This window comes from Lontra canadensis, unplaced genomic scaffold (genome assembly GCF_010015895.1).
Source record: "Lontra canadensis isolate GAN:19392208 unplaced genomic scaffold, GSC_riverotter_1.0 scaffold22, whole genome shotgun sequence".
In the NCBI taxonomy this organism is placed as follows: Eukaryota; Metazoa; Chordata; class Mammalia; order Carnivora; family Mustelidae; genus Lontra; species Lontra canadensis.
The window spans coordinates 11,279,592-11,295,096 of NW_022631016.1; the positions used below are offsets into that span (position 1 = coordinate 11,279,592).

General features: G+C 45.2%; 1 protein-coding gene across 4 annotated transcripts in view; it reads left to right on the forward strand.

Annotated features, from left to right (window-relative positions):
• The window catches only part of TRIO (trio Rho guanine nucleotide exchange factor), a 223,969-nt gene that overhangs the window by 123,091 nt on the left and 85,373 nt on the right, over positions 1–15,505 (forward strand). For all 4 annotated transcript variants that reach the window (XM_032861881.1, XM_032861883.1, XM_032861882.1 and 1 more), the window contains exons 27-32: positions 2,208–2,300; positions 4,680–4,791; positions 6,799–6,989; positions 8,973–9,074; positions 12,902–13,044; positions 13,614–13,713. In XM_032861881.1, coding sequence (XP_032717772.1) covers positions 2,208–2,300; positions 4,680–4,791; positions 6,799–6,989; positions 8,973–9,074; positions 12,902–13,044; positions 13,614–13,713 — 741 coding nt within the window. The remainder of the gene's footprint in view (positions 1–2,207; positions 2,301–4,679; positions 4,792–6,798; positions 6,990–8,972; positions 9,075–12,901; positions 13,045–13,613; positions 13,714–15,505) is intronic.

Sequence of the window (15,505 nt, forward strand, 5' to 3'; positions counted from 1 at the left end):
CTTGCCTCAGGAGGCATATCTAGAAAAATATTGCTGTGGCCAGTGTCCTGGAAATTGCTGCCTATGCTCTCTTCAGGGATTTTTATAATTTCACATTTGTGCCTTTATTCCATTTTGTGTTTACTTTTGTGTATGGTTTAAGAAAGGGGTACAGTTTCATTCTTCTGCACGCTGCTGTCCAACTTTCCCAACACCATTTGTTGAAGAGACTATCTTTTTCCCATTGGATATTCGTTTCTCTCTTGTCATTTTTGAGCAGTATGATCCTATGATAAGGTATTAAAAATGTCAACAAAAATAGTGAGATTGGTGTTTAGAAATATCAGAGATGCATTTCTGAATATTATTAAAATGGTATTCAAAACACATTGCAATATGTCTCAGATGTTTTGTGGGGTGTGCATGAAACGGAATACTTCTCAGCTGTATGAAGGGATAAACTCCTGATACATAAATGGCAAAGATTCATCTCCAAAACGTGGGCTGAGAGAAGCTAGACATAGAAGAGTACATTCTGTATGATTCCTTTTATATGAAATTCTAGAATATGCAGAACTGATTTGGTGATAGAAATCAGAACAGGGGTTGCCTCTTGGTGGTGGTGGGGTTGTGGGTGGGGGAATTGGTTAGAAAGGGGTACGAAGAACTTCCTGTGATGTTGGAAATACTCTGTACATACTTGATTGCAAGTATGTTGACATTTGTCAGAACTCGGTGACCCGTATATGGGATTTGTACATTATACTGTATATGAAAAGATATCTTTTAGATGTGACATCATGAATACACGTATCATAATCATAAATCGTAAATCCCACATTTTGAACATTTGTCACTGAAGAGAAACTTAAGGCTCTACTTGTGATTTGAAGGCAGAGGAAGAATTCCCAAGTTTTTACTCCAATCTGCCTGGTGAGTGAGTGACCCGTGGTTCGGTGATTCTGGCAGCTGGCACGCCGTAGGGAGAGTGGCCGCGTGAATCCCCGAGCGATGCTCGGTTCCTGAGGAGCTTAGTCGAGATGACCCACAGACCAAGAATATTGAGAATACAAAGAGGTGGTGGTTTTTAAATCACATTTGAAGCGCAGACTATTAGTAGATAACCCTTTTTTATTTTTTTAAAGATTTTATTTATTTATTTATTTGACAGAGAGAGAGAGAGAGAGATCACAAGCAGGCAGAGAGGCAGGCAGAGAGAGAGGGGGAAGCAGGCTCCCTGCTGAGCAGAGAGCCCGATGTGGGGCTCGATCCCAGGACCCTGAGATCATGACCTGAGCCGAAGGCAGAGGCTTAACCCACTGAGCCACCCAGGTGCCCCATAACCCTTTTTTAAAAAAGATTTTATTTATTCCAAAGAGAGTGTGAGTGAAAGAGTGAGAGGGAAAGGGAGAGAGAGAGAGAGAGAGAGAGAGAGAAGCATGAGCAGAGGGGAGGGGCAGAGGGAGAAGCTGACTCCGCTAGGATCGGGGAGCCTGATGTGGGGCTCAACCGTGGGATCATGACCCGAGCCGAGGCAGATGCTGCACCCACTGATCCACCCAGGCACGCCACTCCTTTTATCCTTTTTTTTTTTTTTTTTTTTAATTTTCTGAGAAGAGTGTTAAGAGCCAAGATAGCACCAGTACAGTGGGTTGGTGTGAAAGTCTGGGCTAGGAGGTGGATTGTGAGCGTGGATGGAAGAATGGCTGAGTGGTGTGTGAGTGTGTTTGTGAGGAAGGAGGAGTCCCTGTGCAGGAGAGTCAGGCTTGGGGGAAGGGATGTGGTCTGTGGCTCCAGGGCACGGAGGCCCAAGTTGCCAGAGCTGCTGTGGGAGACGGGGCGTGTCTGGTCTGTGGCTCAGCGTTCCGTGGCTGACGCACCAGGGCTAGCCTGGGGCAGGGGAGGGTGGGCGGAGGTTGCCGGGCCACCGGGGCCAGTGTGGACCCCACGGCTCCATGGCCGGGCGTCATGGGCTTGCCTGTTTGACGTCTGCACGTGAAAGCCAGGAATCCAGACAACACCGCTATCTTCTTGTTCAAAGTGATTAACTTATTCTTATGTTCAGCATATTGAAAGAATAAATAGTGATCTCTACTTTTATTTCTTAGGCTGAGAGTGATATGTATGTACTCATTTTGAAGGTAAAAAATGTAGTTTAAGTTCATGCTACCCAATTTACCCAGTAATGTTCGTCCGTATTTACCCATTTATTTTTTTTCTTAATTCAGGAAATACAGCAGCGGCACGGATTAGCCAATTCCATCTCTTCGTACCTTATTAAGCCAGTTCAGCGAATAACAAAGTATCAACTTCTTTTAAAAGTATGTATGAAGCATTTTCTACCTGCAAAATTTTGTCAACTGTGCGTTATTATTTTGACATTTTTCTCTCTACGTCAAGTACCCTGAATTTTTGAAATAAGACCGAGCCAATTAATTTTCTTTAATGTATTGTCATTTGTTACCCTGATCAGTTTCTCAGTGCAGCAGGTAAATAAGAGGCTATTCCTTGATTAGGCGCCTGCACTTTGATGACTGACCCTGGTCCCTAACATACACTGAGAAAAGAGATTGTGAAGTCTAGATCACTTGGTACCTGCGTCCCAGGCTGGCTCGCTGACCATGGGCTGCGCGCTGTGCTCTGTGCTCTGCATGTGTTAAGTTCACCTGGTCTGCAGGTCTGGAAGTGAGCCTGTGAGGGGAAGGGCTGTCCCGCCATCATCACTGGGTCACTGGCATCTGGGCTCTGTTCTAAACCCATGTGGAGCCGCGGGTCAAGTAGCTCACCCTCGGCTAGTCCTCCCTGTGATGTCTAGTCACATATCACACACTGATTTGTGGAGCATGTTGTTCACAAGTCACACTGATCTCCACTTTCTCTTGGTTATGAATGGTGAGCGAAAGTCATCCTGTAACTCGGTGTGCTGGCGGGTGTTAACTAGAATTATTGTGATCATTTTGCAATATATACAAATAGCAAATCCTTATGTCATACTGTTGAAACTAACATAATGGTGTGTGTCAATTATACCTCAAAAGAGAAACCCATTTCTAATAATCTTAAGGATTTAACAGTAGAATGGGAGAGGAAACTTGGAATTTGTGATCGTCGTCACAGGATGCGTCGTATAAATCGATGTACATTTTCTTGACTACGAGAATAAGAATCTACCAGCTCTACCTAATGTGTGTGCTGTTTACGTGGCCGGAGGATGTTATCCAGCGTGAGAATGAGCCACCTGCACTCCTCTTGGGACCCCTGTTTTGTGAATCTGACTCTGTCCCTGGTGCCGCCCTCGCGCAGCAGCAGGAGGTGATGTTGTAATTTTCCCGGATGGGAAAAGAAGTTCAGAGATGGAGTGATGAAGTCCTGAAACACTTTCTCTTTCTGTTAATGAGAAAACTCTAGAAACAGAAGTGGCCATATTCTTTTGTTAAAGCTATACCATCATGAGACATTTCTGTTGGGAAAGCTCTCCTGCACTTTTGTATCAAAATCCTATTAAGTGCTTTTATGGCCCTCACTGCAGCAATAGGAGCTTGCCATGAACGTGAAGTAGAAGTCAGGAGGTTAAGCTGTTTATATTCACATTAGCCCTCTGCTTTTTACTGCTGCAAAGGCCGTGTACCTCTTGGTGTCCTCAGGATTTAAGAATTTTGTCTTTAGCATGTGTTCCACTAAAAATCTCTTTTCCAGTGACCTCACATCTAGTTAATCACCATTAAAGTGGGACTTTAATTTATGAACCTCACATTATTCTGCCCAGGGGTTCTTCAGCAGAATAGTAATAAGCTCTGTTGAGCTCCCCAACGAGGAGCGTTTTCTGCCAGTGAGGTTAATTTCTGTACATAGCATTCTTAAGCACTTTTTTTCTTGCCAAGCTCCTTAGAATAATAGGTAAAAACCATCTGGTCACGAGTGAAAGTGCTTGTCTGGTGCCAAATTGCTCTAAAACTATCGAGTATGAGACCAGAGCTTCCGGCAGTGCCCTGTCCCTCTTGGGGATTGCTAGGACCCAGAGAGTGCTGGTTACTATTACTGACTATCACCATTCATACGCTGGTAAGAAAATATCCTGGAGCCTGCCAGACAATGACATGCAGTTATTGTCCTTGTCACCCTTCCTTTAATAGCAGATGTTCCTCCAAGTGCATCTGAAATGGAATCACACTCAGGGAGGTGTGATCGGATCACTTGCGCTTTGCTAACCATCCTGTGCACAAGGGCACACACAGTATGTGACTGTGGATACCGGCGCAGCGTTGCCGCTCCCGCTCGTGACCTGGGAGATCTGGGCTGGGGGCGGTGTTAACAGCACGGAAGCGTTCACGATCACACGGGGATGCTCGGTGCACTCTGCCATGACCTTCAGATAAAACCAGTAGCTGATTATGCTTTGCTGTGATAATTATTTTTTTATTATTGTTTTTGAGGCTTGGTAGTTAATGTGTGCACTGATTTTGTCTTAAACTGTGACTGCATCTGGTTTCCTCTGATCTGAAGAAGCATCCTGAGTTGAGCCGGACAGATCCTTCCATCCATAGAGGCAGTGATTCATTTTCTGTGAGAATATGTGCCCAGCCGACCGCGGTCTGTTGTTCTCTTGAAACTCATGGATTCTTCATGGTCTTTTTTTCTGCAAAGATCTTGTTGGCAAAGCTTTTGGCCTTTGGATGGTTCATGGTATCGGTCTCTTACAGGAGCTACTCACTTGCTGTGAGGAAGGAAAGGGGGAGATAAAAGATGGCCTCGAGGTGATGCTCAGTGTGCCAAAGCGAGCCAACGACGCCATGCACCTCAGCATGCTGGAAGGTACGAGGCTCTGCATGTTCCTGGACAAGCATCTGCACACGTCCTGCTGACACTGTGTATGAGGGCCTTTCCCATGCCCTGAAACCCTTGGCTTTGTGCCTCTGTATTCTGTTAGGAGTTAAGAGTTTAGATGTGAATATCCTTTTTTTTTTTTTTTGAAGATTTTTTTGTTTGAGAGAGAGAGCACGCGAGTGTGCAGGCACAAGGCAGGGGAGGGGTAAAGAGCAGGGGAGGAGAGAGAATCCTCCAGCCGATTCCCTGCCAAATATGGAGCCCCATGTAGGGCTCAGTCTTACAGCCCTGAGATCATGACCTGAGCTGAAATCAAGAGTCAGATGCTTAACCGACTGCACCACCCAGGAGCCCCAAGGACCTTCTGTTTTAAAAGATCTGGTTTCATTGCTTCCCCTTAGTTTCACGAAGTGCTTCAGCCTCATTAAGAGCACGCCCTTGTCCATCATCTGGAGAACAGGCTGTCCACTCTCCCGGACCCCGGTAGCACCGTGTGTCACTTGTTTTAGGCAATCAGGTGTCTACAGTAGATGGATGGATGGAAGGACGGCAAGATCAGCCCCCTGTGATTATAAAATCCTTTAAAAAGCTTGCTGTTTCCCTGTATCTGTATCCACTGTATCACTTGCAAGAACCTCGAACATGGCGGCATGTGACACGGCACTGGGTGATGTGGTGAAGAGTGAGGCAGAGAAACGAAATGAAATACCTTGCAAGTGAACTTTCCATGGATGCTTGTGTTTAAAAGGTTCTTTCTGTGTTATAGAGCTTAACTCCTATTATCAGGTACACAATTATGTACAAAAAGTAATCCTTCCCCAAATGCTTTTTCTAGCCTGTGTCTTACCAGTAGTATTGAGCAGTGTAACCGGTTGGGGCAGAGGTGCTGCTTTTTTGCAGTAGAGACGCAGAAGTCAGAGGCCAGGTGGGGTAGCTTTTCCTGTCTCTGATGTGAGACCCTGAGCTGGTACGGCAGCCCTTCTTGGCATCATCAAGGACTCAGGTTCTGTTCTCCATACTTTCTCTCCACTGCTTAAATGTTGTTTGCTTGGGAAGGTTTAGGGTATGTCAAGACCATGGAAATGTTCCATCCAGCAGAAAGAAAGTGGGAAAGAGGGCAGGGAAGGAGCAGCCGCTAGAAGGGCGGAAACGAGTTGTACGCAAGACTGCCCCACGCAGCCTGAGCTTGGCCACGTGCTGTCCCAGCACCACGGGGGCAGAAATGCAGGGCCTGTCTGAGCAACCACAGAGGACACTAGTTCTCCCTCGACCACTTACCGTGGTCGAGGGAGAACTAGCAGCCCCTGCCCCAGATATCCAGGCACTTCCTGCAGCCTGGTCGCTGGAAGTCCATGCAGTGGGCCACTTCCGGGAAGAGTTGAGCAGAGCGAAAGCCACTCCATGGCCCGAGTGTGACTGATTCACAGGAAGAATTTTGCAAAGATGGGAGAACTCACCAAGGAAGGCCAGCCCAGAGCCCTGTGGAAAGGCTGGGACTGCAGTGGAATGTCCAGGAGGGTGTTCTGGGCTAAAGAGGCAGAGGATCAGGTCGCAGCCTGGGAGTAGGCAGTGGCCCGGGGGAAGGTCTGTGGACCATTCTGGGCCAGGGGAGGAGGAGGTCTGTGTGATGCGATGCCATGAGTGAAGGCCGAGGAGAAGCAGGGAGTTCATTCAAATCTCAGATTGTGTTAATGCCACCCGCAGCAGATGGAGTTGAAGGAATAAAGCCATGAGGAAGCACTGGCTTTTTTTTTTTTTTTTTTCCTTCCTTTTTGAGCAAGGGAAGATATACGCAAAGTCATGTTTAAGGAAGAATTATCCTTCGTCAGGTGGGATCAGTGCGGAGAAACTGGAATGGGGGCCCAGAAAGGGAACTCTAATCTGTGATGTAATTGTTGGGCATTGAACAAATGTTTAAATCGTCACAATGCTGTCCTGTGCATCATTTTTTATTTTCTTTCAAATTGATTGTGCCTCCTTGTCTTTGTGTTGTAGGGTTTGATGAAAATATTGAGTCTCAGGGAGAACTCATCCTGCAGGAATCCTTCCAAGTGTGGGACCCAAAAACCTTAATTCGAAAGGGTCGAGAACGGCATCTCTTCCTTTTTGAAATGTCCTTAGTATTTAGTAAAGAAGTGAAAGATTCCAGTGGCAGAAGCAAGTACCTTTATAAAAGCAAATTGTTTGTAAGTATCAGCATTCAGAATTGTTAATTTAAAGGTAACACACTTGCAAATCTTCTTGTAGGCAGAAAAAAAAAAGCACCATTGCTTTCAATTTAACCCCCCAAACTGCCCTAAAATGTGAAACTTTAGAATTGTTAGGTTTTTATCTTCCACAGTGAACATCTCTTGACGATCTGGAGTCCACTAGAGGGAGCTCATGGGTTTTAGCTTCGCTAGACTGAGAAAACCTGCTTTTTCTAAATTCCATAGACTCTGAGGATGAGAAAACACTTAAGTGAATTCAGATTTACCTCTTATGTGCCCAAACCAGCTTTCCAAATAAATGATCATATGAGTCTACGATTAAGTTCTCATATCATTCTAATTAATTTTCCTTTCACCAATGTTGGAAGATACGTTAAGTAACCTTCCTGGGTGGCTGGCTGTAGCTCTTAATAATCTGGGGTGAATTTTTCTTTCAATAAAGGTAAATGTGTGGAAAATAAACAAGTAAATTTAGGGTTCCTTACACTAACAAAATATGGTTATTTAGAGAAAACATACATATGCAAAAATAGTTCTAAAGGTCCACTATCCCATCTGTGCAGAGAGCACTCCCTACTCTTGAGTGCTGGGTGCATACTGTGTTGCATTTGAATTCTTTTTTAACTTGTGAGTGTACTTTCTGCCAAAAGAATATAGCTGATGCCTTTTTTCTGACAAATAACAAGTCTCTGGGTAAAACCACATGCTGACTCTCCCGAGAAGCCTCAAGCAGGTGTCCTCCTCAGGGTCCACTGTGTTTCTGTGTTCCCCTCGTGGGAATACCTCGGGCTGCATCACAGAACCGCTGGGCAGGGTCAGGCAGGGGGAGGATTGGGCAAAACTAATGAAAAATCACCGCCTGAGAAAGAATAGGAAATGTATAGAATTTGGTTTCTTCTTTACACAAGATATGACATCACTTATAAATACTGGTAGATATTTGGAATTTGGACAACATCTACATTATGTATTTTTATGGTATCCGTATATTAATCAAGTTCCCAAAGTAATAAAATACTACCAATGTAGAAATCATCTTTAATAATAATTTGGAATTTTCAAGTTTAAACTAATGGTTTTCATACCATTTTCTTTGGCTTATATCCTGTCTGAGATTGTCTTTTGGCTCACAGCCCACCTTACATCATTTTAGATCATATTGTAACTGGAAAGAAAAAATGCAGCATTGCTGGCTAGTAATTTCACTAGCTGGCTTTAATCTATCCTCAGAGACCAAGCTAGTCTGTTTTAGAAGCTGATACATCTTCATTTAATTTATCTTCAAAAGTTAAGGTTCCCTCAGAGGCCACCATTATGAATCACTTCCTTTGCTGGAGGGGGGAAACACATGAGGGTGAACTTGACTGTGGGGGAGGGACTGAAGATGTTGACCTTCACCTCTGCTCTTCCATGTGCTCCCATCACAACTGCACATGTCGCAGAGACAAATTTTGTCTCTTAGCCCTTAAAATTATTGGCGAAATACTAAAAGTTCATGCTCTTGATGAACAAATCGGGAAATAACTGTGAAGACATTATGTGCCTTCTGTGAACTACTCCACTCGTGCCGAAAATGCATGGCGGCAGCTCCTTTGCAACTCAGACTGATCTGGTTTGTTGTTTATGAGTTGAAAATGGTCAGCTCTTTGATTTTCCAGTAAGAGGATTTTTAGATATTTTGGTTTCCTTCCTCTGCATTTGCTGGTTGACCCTCATCAGGATCTCCAGTAGATGCGCACAGGGGAAGTAGAAGGGATGCAACCAATCATGGCGGCCTGAGAACAAAATTTTCTCATTTTTAACTGCAGTAAGATTGGAGGCTTGCCTGTCAGTGTAAACAAACTGTGTTGTTATAACCTGGCGTGACCACAAGCCACCAAAAACCGTTTTCTTGGTCTTTGTTCTATATCCTGCTGGAATCTTACAGTCATCTAATTACGTAATTACCTTTTCATCCAGACCTCAGAGTTGGGTGTCACGGAACACGTTGAAGGAGATCCTTGCAAATTTGCACTGTGGGTGGGAAGGACGCCAACCTCGGATAATAAAATTGTCCTTAAGGTATGTTCATTTGAAGCTTGGGAATGTGCTGTGGGACAAGTTTATTGGTGGTTTTTTTTTTTTTCCTGTTGAAATATATTGGTGTTCATATGCTTTTATTTGCTCTTTTTGTGTTCTCTCGAGATTGGTGATTATCACAAAGAGAATAATAGAATAAATTCAGTTTGGTACTCTAGTGATAAAATGCCTTGAGGTAAACTTTTGCTCTTCTATGATAAAGGTCAGATGGAGAGAAATCTCTTTAAACTTCTCCCATTCTTTCTGTCTGAAAAAGAACTAGTCAATTCCATCAGAGGTGCAGGAAGTTGAGGTACGGGAGGGAGGACATGTGGCTCAACAGCTCTCACTGCACACTTTGTCCAATTTCCAAAGGCAAATAAATAGGCACCTGATGAGCTTGTGAAGGCCTTGGGCCGTTCAAGGGCTGAATGTGCCAAGAGTCTTCATGGGGTCCCAGGCTCTTTGGCTTTCTGGTTAAGGGGCAGAGAAAAAAGAGAGATAATCATCAGTTACAAGGGTTGATAATATTATGATTCAAATGAGTGTTCAAAAACACTAAGGTTGCTTTTGGGGAGTATATATTGGGATGGGGGAGGAATATATGTTTGAATATTTGACTTGAACTCTGCCTCCCTTATACCAGCTTCTCCAAGGAACGACACAGGGCACTCGGGTGTCTTGTGTACTCCCTCCTGTGTTTGAGAAAATACAAATGGAACTGTCTTTTTTAGCTGTCTGGGAAGGCCATAAGTGATTTTGGGATGTTATGTGGAAGATGTTGCTGAAGATTTGTACAATATTGGGAGATGAGCCAAATGCTTAATGGGACTCTGGTGTATGAACTTCCATGCCAGGGACTCTGGTGTATGAACTTGCATGCCAGGAATTCTGTCTCATACATTCCTTTTAATCTCTCACCAGTATTTCCAGCAACTATGAATTTCTCATCGGTACCTTGCTCTTAAAGAATTTGTACTTTAATGGAAGCCATTGTGTTACTAAGATCTTTATTCCCATGGAAATGATGGATTGCTTTGCAATGAATATGTGATTACCAACCCAGTGTGTTCTTGTTAGTATTGGCATAAAGCCCTATAAAATAGAAATTGCACTGATAGCTAAACATTAGATAACGGAACTTTCCTAAGCCATAAAATTTTAAAGTATACTCAAAACCATAAAACTTCCAACTCATAGTAAGTATTTATCCAGATTAGCTACAGTGACAGATGTCAAAGGGTGAATCTGAGAAATAGTGCCAGATATTTTAGCCAGATTTGAACTACTTTCATTTGGGATGTAATAAAATACTCATGATGCAGTTGAAGGATAAGGCTCCCTACAGGCTTTATCAGATGAAAGCTTTCTAGGGGAATTTCGAGTAATATTTCTCTGCCTTCCAAGGAGAGGCTAAAGGAAATGATGTCCTCATTCATTTTAGAGATTACTTTGTGGTGGTGGAGCTAGAGATGGAGAAGGTGGGGGTGGAGGTGGAAATGCCAGCTAAGATGGAGATGATGGTGGAGGCAGGGACTGAGGTGGTGGAAGTGATGGTAGAGGTGGTTGAGATGGAGATGGTGGTGGGGGGGTTGGTTGGGATGGAAGTGGTGGTGGTGGAGATGATGGAGGAGGTGGTTGAGATGGAGGTGATGGTGGTGGAGGTAGTGGTGGATGTGGTGGAGATGTAGGTGGTGGAGATGATGGAGGAGATGGTTGGGGGGGAGGTGTTTGGGATCGAAGTGGTGGTGGTGGAGATGATGGAGATGATGGAGGTGATGGTGGTGGAGGTGGTGTTGGAGATGGAGATGATGGTGGAGGTGATGGTGGTGGAGGTAGTGGTGGAAGTGGTGGAGATGTAGGTGGTGGAGATGATGGAGGAGGTGGTTGAGACGGAGATGGTGGAGGGGGGTGTTTGGGATCGATGTGATGGTAGTAGAAATGGAGATGGTTGTGGTGGAAATGATGGGGGAGGTGGTTGAGATGGAGATGTGGTGGAAGTGATGGTGCTGGAGGTGGTGGTGAAGTGGTGGAGATGAGGTGGTGGTGTTGGAGATGATAGTGGAGGTGATGGTGGCAGGGGAGACAGTGGTGCTGGTAGAGCTGATGATGGTGGTGGAGGAGGTACTGATAGAAATGACAATGATACTGATGGCCTAGTAGTTAGAAAACAAAGCTGTGGTCTTTTTTATGTTGTCCTCTGGAAGGGAGAACCTGATTTCCAAATCCTTCCATAAACGGATGGAGACTACTAAGAGTCCAAAACAAACTATTCCCATCTCTTAGACAAGTGGGACCTTTTATTTAGTATTTAGCTGGCTTACCTTTCTCTTGTTTTTCTGAAAAATTGGCACGTGTTTTCTTTGTTAAATTTCTTTAAGGTCAGGAAAATTCCTCTCAGTAAATGTAATGATCACTTCATCCTATTAAATCATGAGAATTTCATTTCTTTGTAAACCATATTTAACAGTTCCCCTCAGTTGTCTCTAAACCCTGCCAAATGTTCTTTCTCAGATTCTTCTCTCAGTTTAACCTGAACATTTGTATCAGGCATTTCATTGCCAGTAGATCTGCAGTTTTCAGAGTTTTGCACCGAGAGACACCTCTGTTCCATGCACAGACTCCTCTAGTCCCTGATCCTCCTGCCTCTGGCCCCAGTAGAACTTGGGATACTGCTTCCCAGTCTCAGGTCTGGGAATGGAGGCCACAGGCCGCTTTTATCCTTTATGTAGTTTCCTGTTCCTAAGTCTAAGTGACTTTAAAGACACAGCCTCCAGTTTAAATTTTTTACATAGGGGAAAGATAGTCCCAACTCTAATTTCCTTTCCCAACATGGGCCTTGACTTTTCTGTTTTTGAAGACAAGGTGCGCCATGAGAAATGCTCCCTCTCGGTCAGGATCTCAGCTGTAATCCCTCTGACGACTGTTTCAGGGAATTGTGCTTATGTAATAGGAGGTTGATGTTTTCCACAAGGAAATTAAAAACTGTTACTAAGCCCCAGAACATGCAAAAAGAAGGGAAAAGAAAAAAAAAAGAAAGAAAGAAAGAAACCTTCTTTGAGGCCAAGAGAAAGGAAAAAAATCTGGAAGGCGTACTGCCCTAGGTGTTCATTCTGCAAATGCTTATTGAATATTGACTGTGTATCATTTTCAGAAAATGGTTCTCAAAAGTTGTAATGGTGTTGCCATCTGTGACTGGCAGTAGGTTAACTGGTTTCCGCTACTTGCGTGACCAGGGGTAGGTGAAGGCAGAGCTTGGGACGCCGGGCTCTGACGTCCACATGGATGCCATCTGTCCAGCCTGAGCATTCCGGCTGCTTCCCATGCCAGCTGTGTGACCGTGGCCCCATTTCTGACCCGAGGATAAGGGGGGGCCCTACTCCACAGAGTGCTGGGGCAGCAAGCATGGGTGCAGATGGGGCTGGTCTGGAAAGAGAGTGCAGGGGACAAGGCAGAGGGACGTGGGCACCAACGCGGGTGGCTGGGAACCCGTGACTGCTGGTCTCTGCCTAAATGCTTCAGGGACACTTGGGCTTGGGATCGGCTGCGCTTTCATATTTACCCAGAGCTGCTTACAAGGTTTGCAGGCTGGGGAATGATTGATTATTAAAATATTCAGAGATCTGGAGTAACATATGTGCTGTAAGATAAAAATGGTTTTGACTGAAAAATACTCAAAATGGCAAAGTAAACATGGGATGTGGTTGCTGTTCTGCTGGGAAGTTATTTTGAAAATGGGAAACAAGGAATGTGGGTGACCTGAGCGTGGTTAGTGTGGGTTCTGGAAAGGACCGCTTCCGTATCCTGACTGACTCTCACACCTCGTTCAGGCTTCCAGTATAGAAAACAAGCAGGACTGGATAAAGCACATTCGCGAAGTAATACAGGAAAGGACCATTCACCTGAAAGGAGCCCTGAAGGAGCCCATTCACATCCCCAAGACGGCGCCGGCCGCGAGGCAGAAGGGGAGGAGGTTAGTGCTGGGGACTCAGGGTAGGTGTGTTTAGTTGGTAGGGAGGGAACAAGGCAGTGTAAACTTACTGTTTTTCAAAGATCATCTTTCTTAAATATTTTGAGGAATTTTTTAAAATTTGGTTTATGTGTAACCTCATTCTTAGCAATGAAGTTGCTTTGTCAAGACAAGAACCTCCTTCAGCTTAAAGTAAAGGAAGGGCTCTGTGCACATCCCTTTCTGTTGCCCTTTCCACAGCACGTGTGAGTCTGGATGCGTATCTAGGTCATGTGTGGGACTGGGACAAGCTGCATCTTATCCTAGGTGTTCATGTTTCTCATTTCTGTGATGGAAATTACACAACTGTGTCTTACCACTGTGCACGTTACACGAAAGACACATGTTGGACACACAGCCCGGCGCGCAGCCAAGGTGGCCTCCTGTCACCATTCACGCAATGCTGGTGCAGTCACACAGATGGCTCTGTGCCTCTTTGAACAAAGCTGTCTCTCCAGTGACTGATAGCTGCCCTCCACCAGTCTTGAGAAATCCAGCAGTGTCAGGAATGAAAACTTTGTTTGCTTCTTCAGGGATGGAGAGGATCTGGATAGCCAGGGCGATGGGAGCAGCCAGCCGGACACAATTTCCATCGCCTCACGGACGTCTCAGAACACGCTGGACAGTGATAAGGTAAGCTGCAACCAGCACTTTCTTTGGCGGGTGGGTGATGTATTCTTGGATCTGCTAGGAAGCAGCCTGTTTCTATCTATAAATGACAGTTTGGCACCAACAATTCCAAACAGTCACTATGTGCTAAGTGGTGCTGGGAGTAGAAGCAGAGACAAGAAGTTGGGGGTGTTGGGGGTAAAGTCTGAGGATTCAGGAAAAATCGCCTGACCTTCCCAGTGTCGTTACATGGTTTTCTGTCAGGGTGTTCTAGGGCAGGTGTTTAAGGTGTAACTTTACAGAAGCAGAAGAACTAGTTATTTTAAGTTAAATGCTGCACAGAGCCCGGATGAGAAGCTGCTGTGAGTCAGTAGGGGCACCGGCATGCTCAGGTGGGCCCTGCGGCTCCTCCTGGGAACACAGGTGCAGCAGGTGCAGGCAAGGCACCCCGGAAGGAGCCCGTGCCGGTGCCGACGGCTGGGCAGCCAATCCGGTCGGCAAAATGTCCATGTAGCTCTCCCTTCTCCAGAAGGGGTGTAGAGCATCTCACGATCTGTCCCGATTGAATCCCAAAACCAACAAAATAAATGAGCAGGAGAATTCGGAATCCAGGCTGACGTGAGGCACAGCTAATCAGGGCCCCCCATAAAAGCCAGTTGGGGGACATTCACGTCAGCTAAATAAGTCTTCTGTTCCCACTGAGATGAGCACATGTTCTGTTTCTAAACTGCTAGACCAAATTCTCCAAAAAGGTTATTTGATAGTGAATAATGATTTTATTGAGTGTGCCACCGGTTCAGAATTCCTGTGTTTCCCACTATGTGATGCAGGCTGGTCTTTCTGCATTCGTCCTGACGAGGGGGCGTGGGGGACATACGGGAGTCTGTTCTTGGCCTGGTGTTTGCACAGCGCATTTGTAGCAGGAAGTGTCCTGACTTCACCGTCCTTTGGAAGCGACTGCTGACTTCCGGTGAGGGTCGTCTTGGACTATTTCCAATGGCAGGTCCCAGAGGCCCAGATGGGGGCGCTTTCCTCACCCAGTTTTGCAGAGGATTCCCGGTGTGTAATGCAGGGTCCAGAAGAGAAGGAAGTGGACTTAAAAGTATTGCTTTCCTACAGTGATTTCTCTCTTAAGATCCTTCTGGTTTGAGTCATTTGTTTTTTCTATTCAGTTTTTTGAGTTCATCAGACTATAAGTCCTAGAAAGTAGAATGGTTGGAGTTATAGGATGGAGAAGAAAAAGTGTCTCGTTTTACTTTGTTCAGAGCCCAGTGGCAAATATGTCTTGCCAATGGTAGAAATGAGGAAGGAGAGAAGGGACATGTCAGGCATCTGGGGTGTAATAGCAATGTTTTCTGCTGCCACCCACCTTCAGGCCCCTCACAGACTCGCCGTGGTGGGCATCACCAACCACCGATTGGCCCGTCAGGTCCCAAGTTCATGTTCTTCCCAAATACACTCTCATAGAACTTACTCTAGAATTTCTTACTCTCATAGATTTACTCTAGAAATGAGTTTTAAAATTTACTTTGTAGAAATAAGGAATTTGAATGAAATTGTCAAAGAGTTAAATAAAAGTAAAAAGTTTTGCTTTTCTACTGGGATGTTAGGCTTTTTAAAGAACTATTTGAGTCTTCTACGTGTAGAGATAATTCACCGTTTTCTGCTTCCCTCATGCGGTGCCCTCTCTCCGAACGTCACTGTGGAGCTCAGAACTCCCTGACGACCGCTTCTGCAGCTAACAGCTGTTACCCCCCACCTGAGCTGTACAGAGCCTCTCCCTCCGGGCAGCTCCCGGCCTGGCGTTCCCGTGACT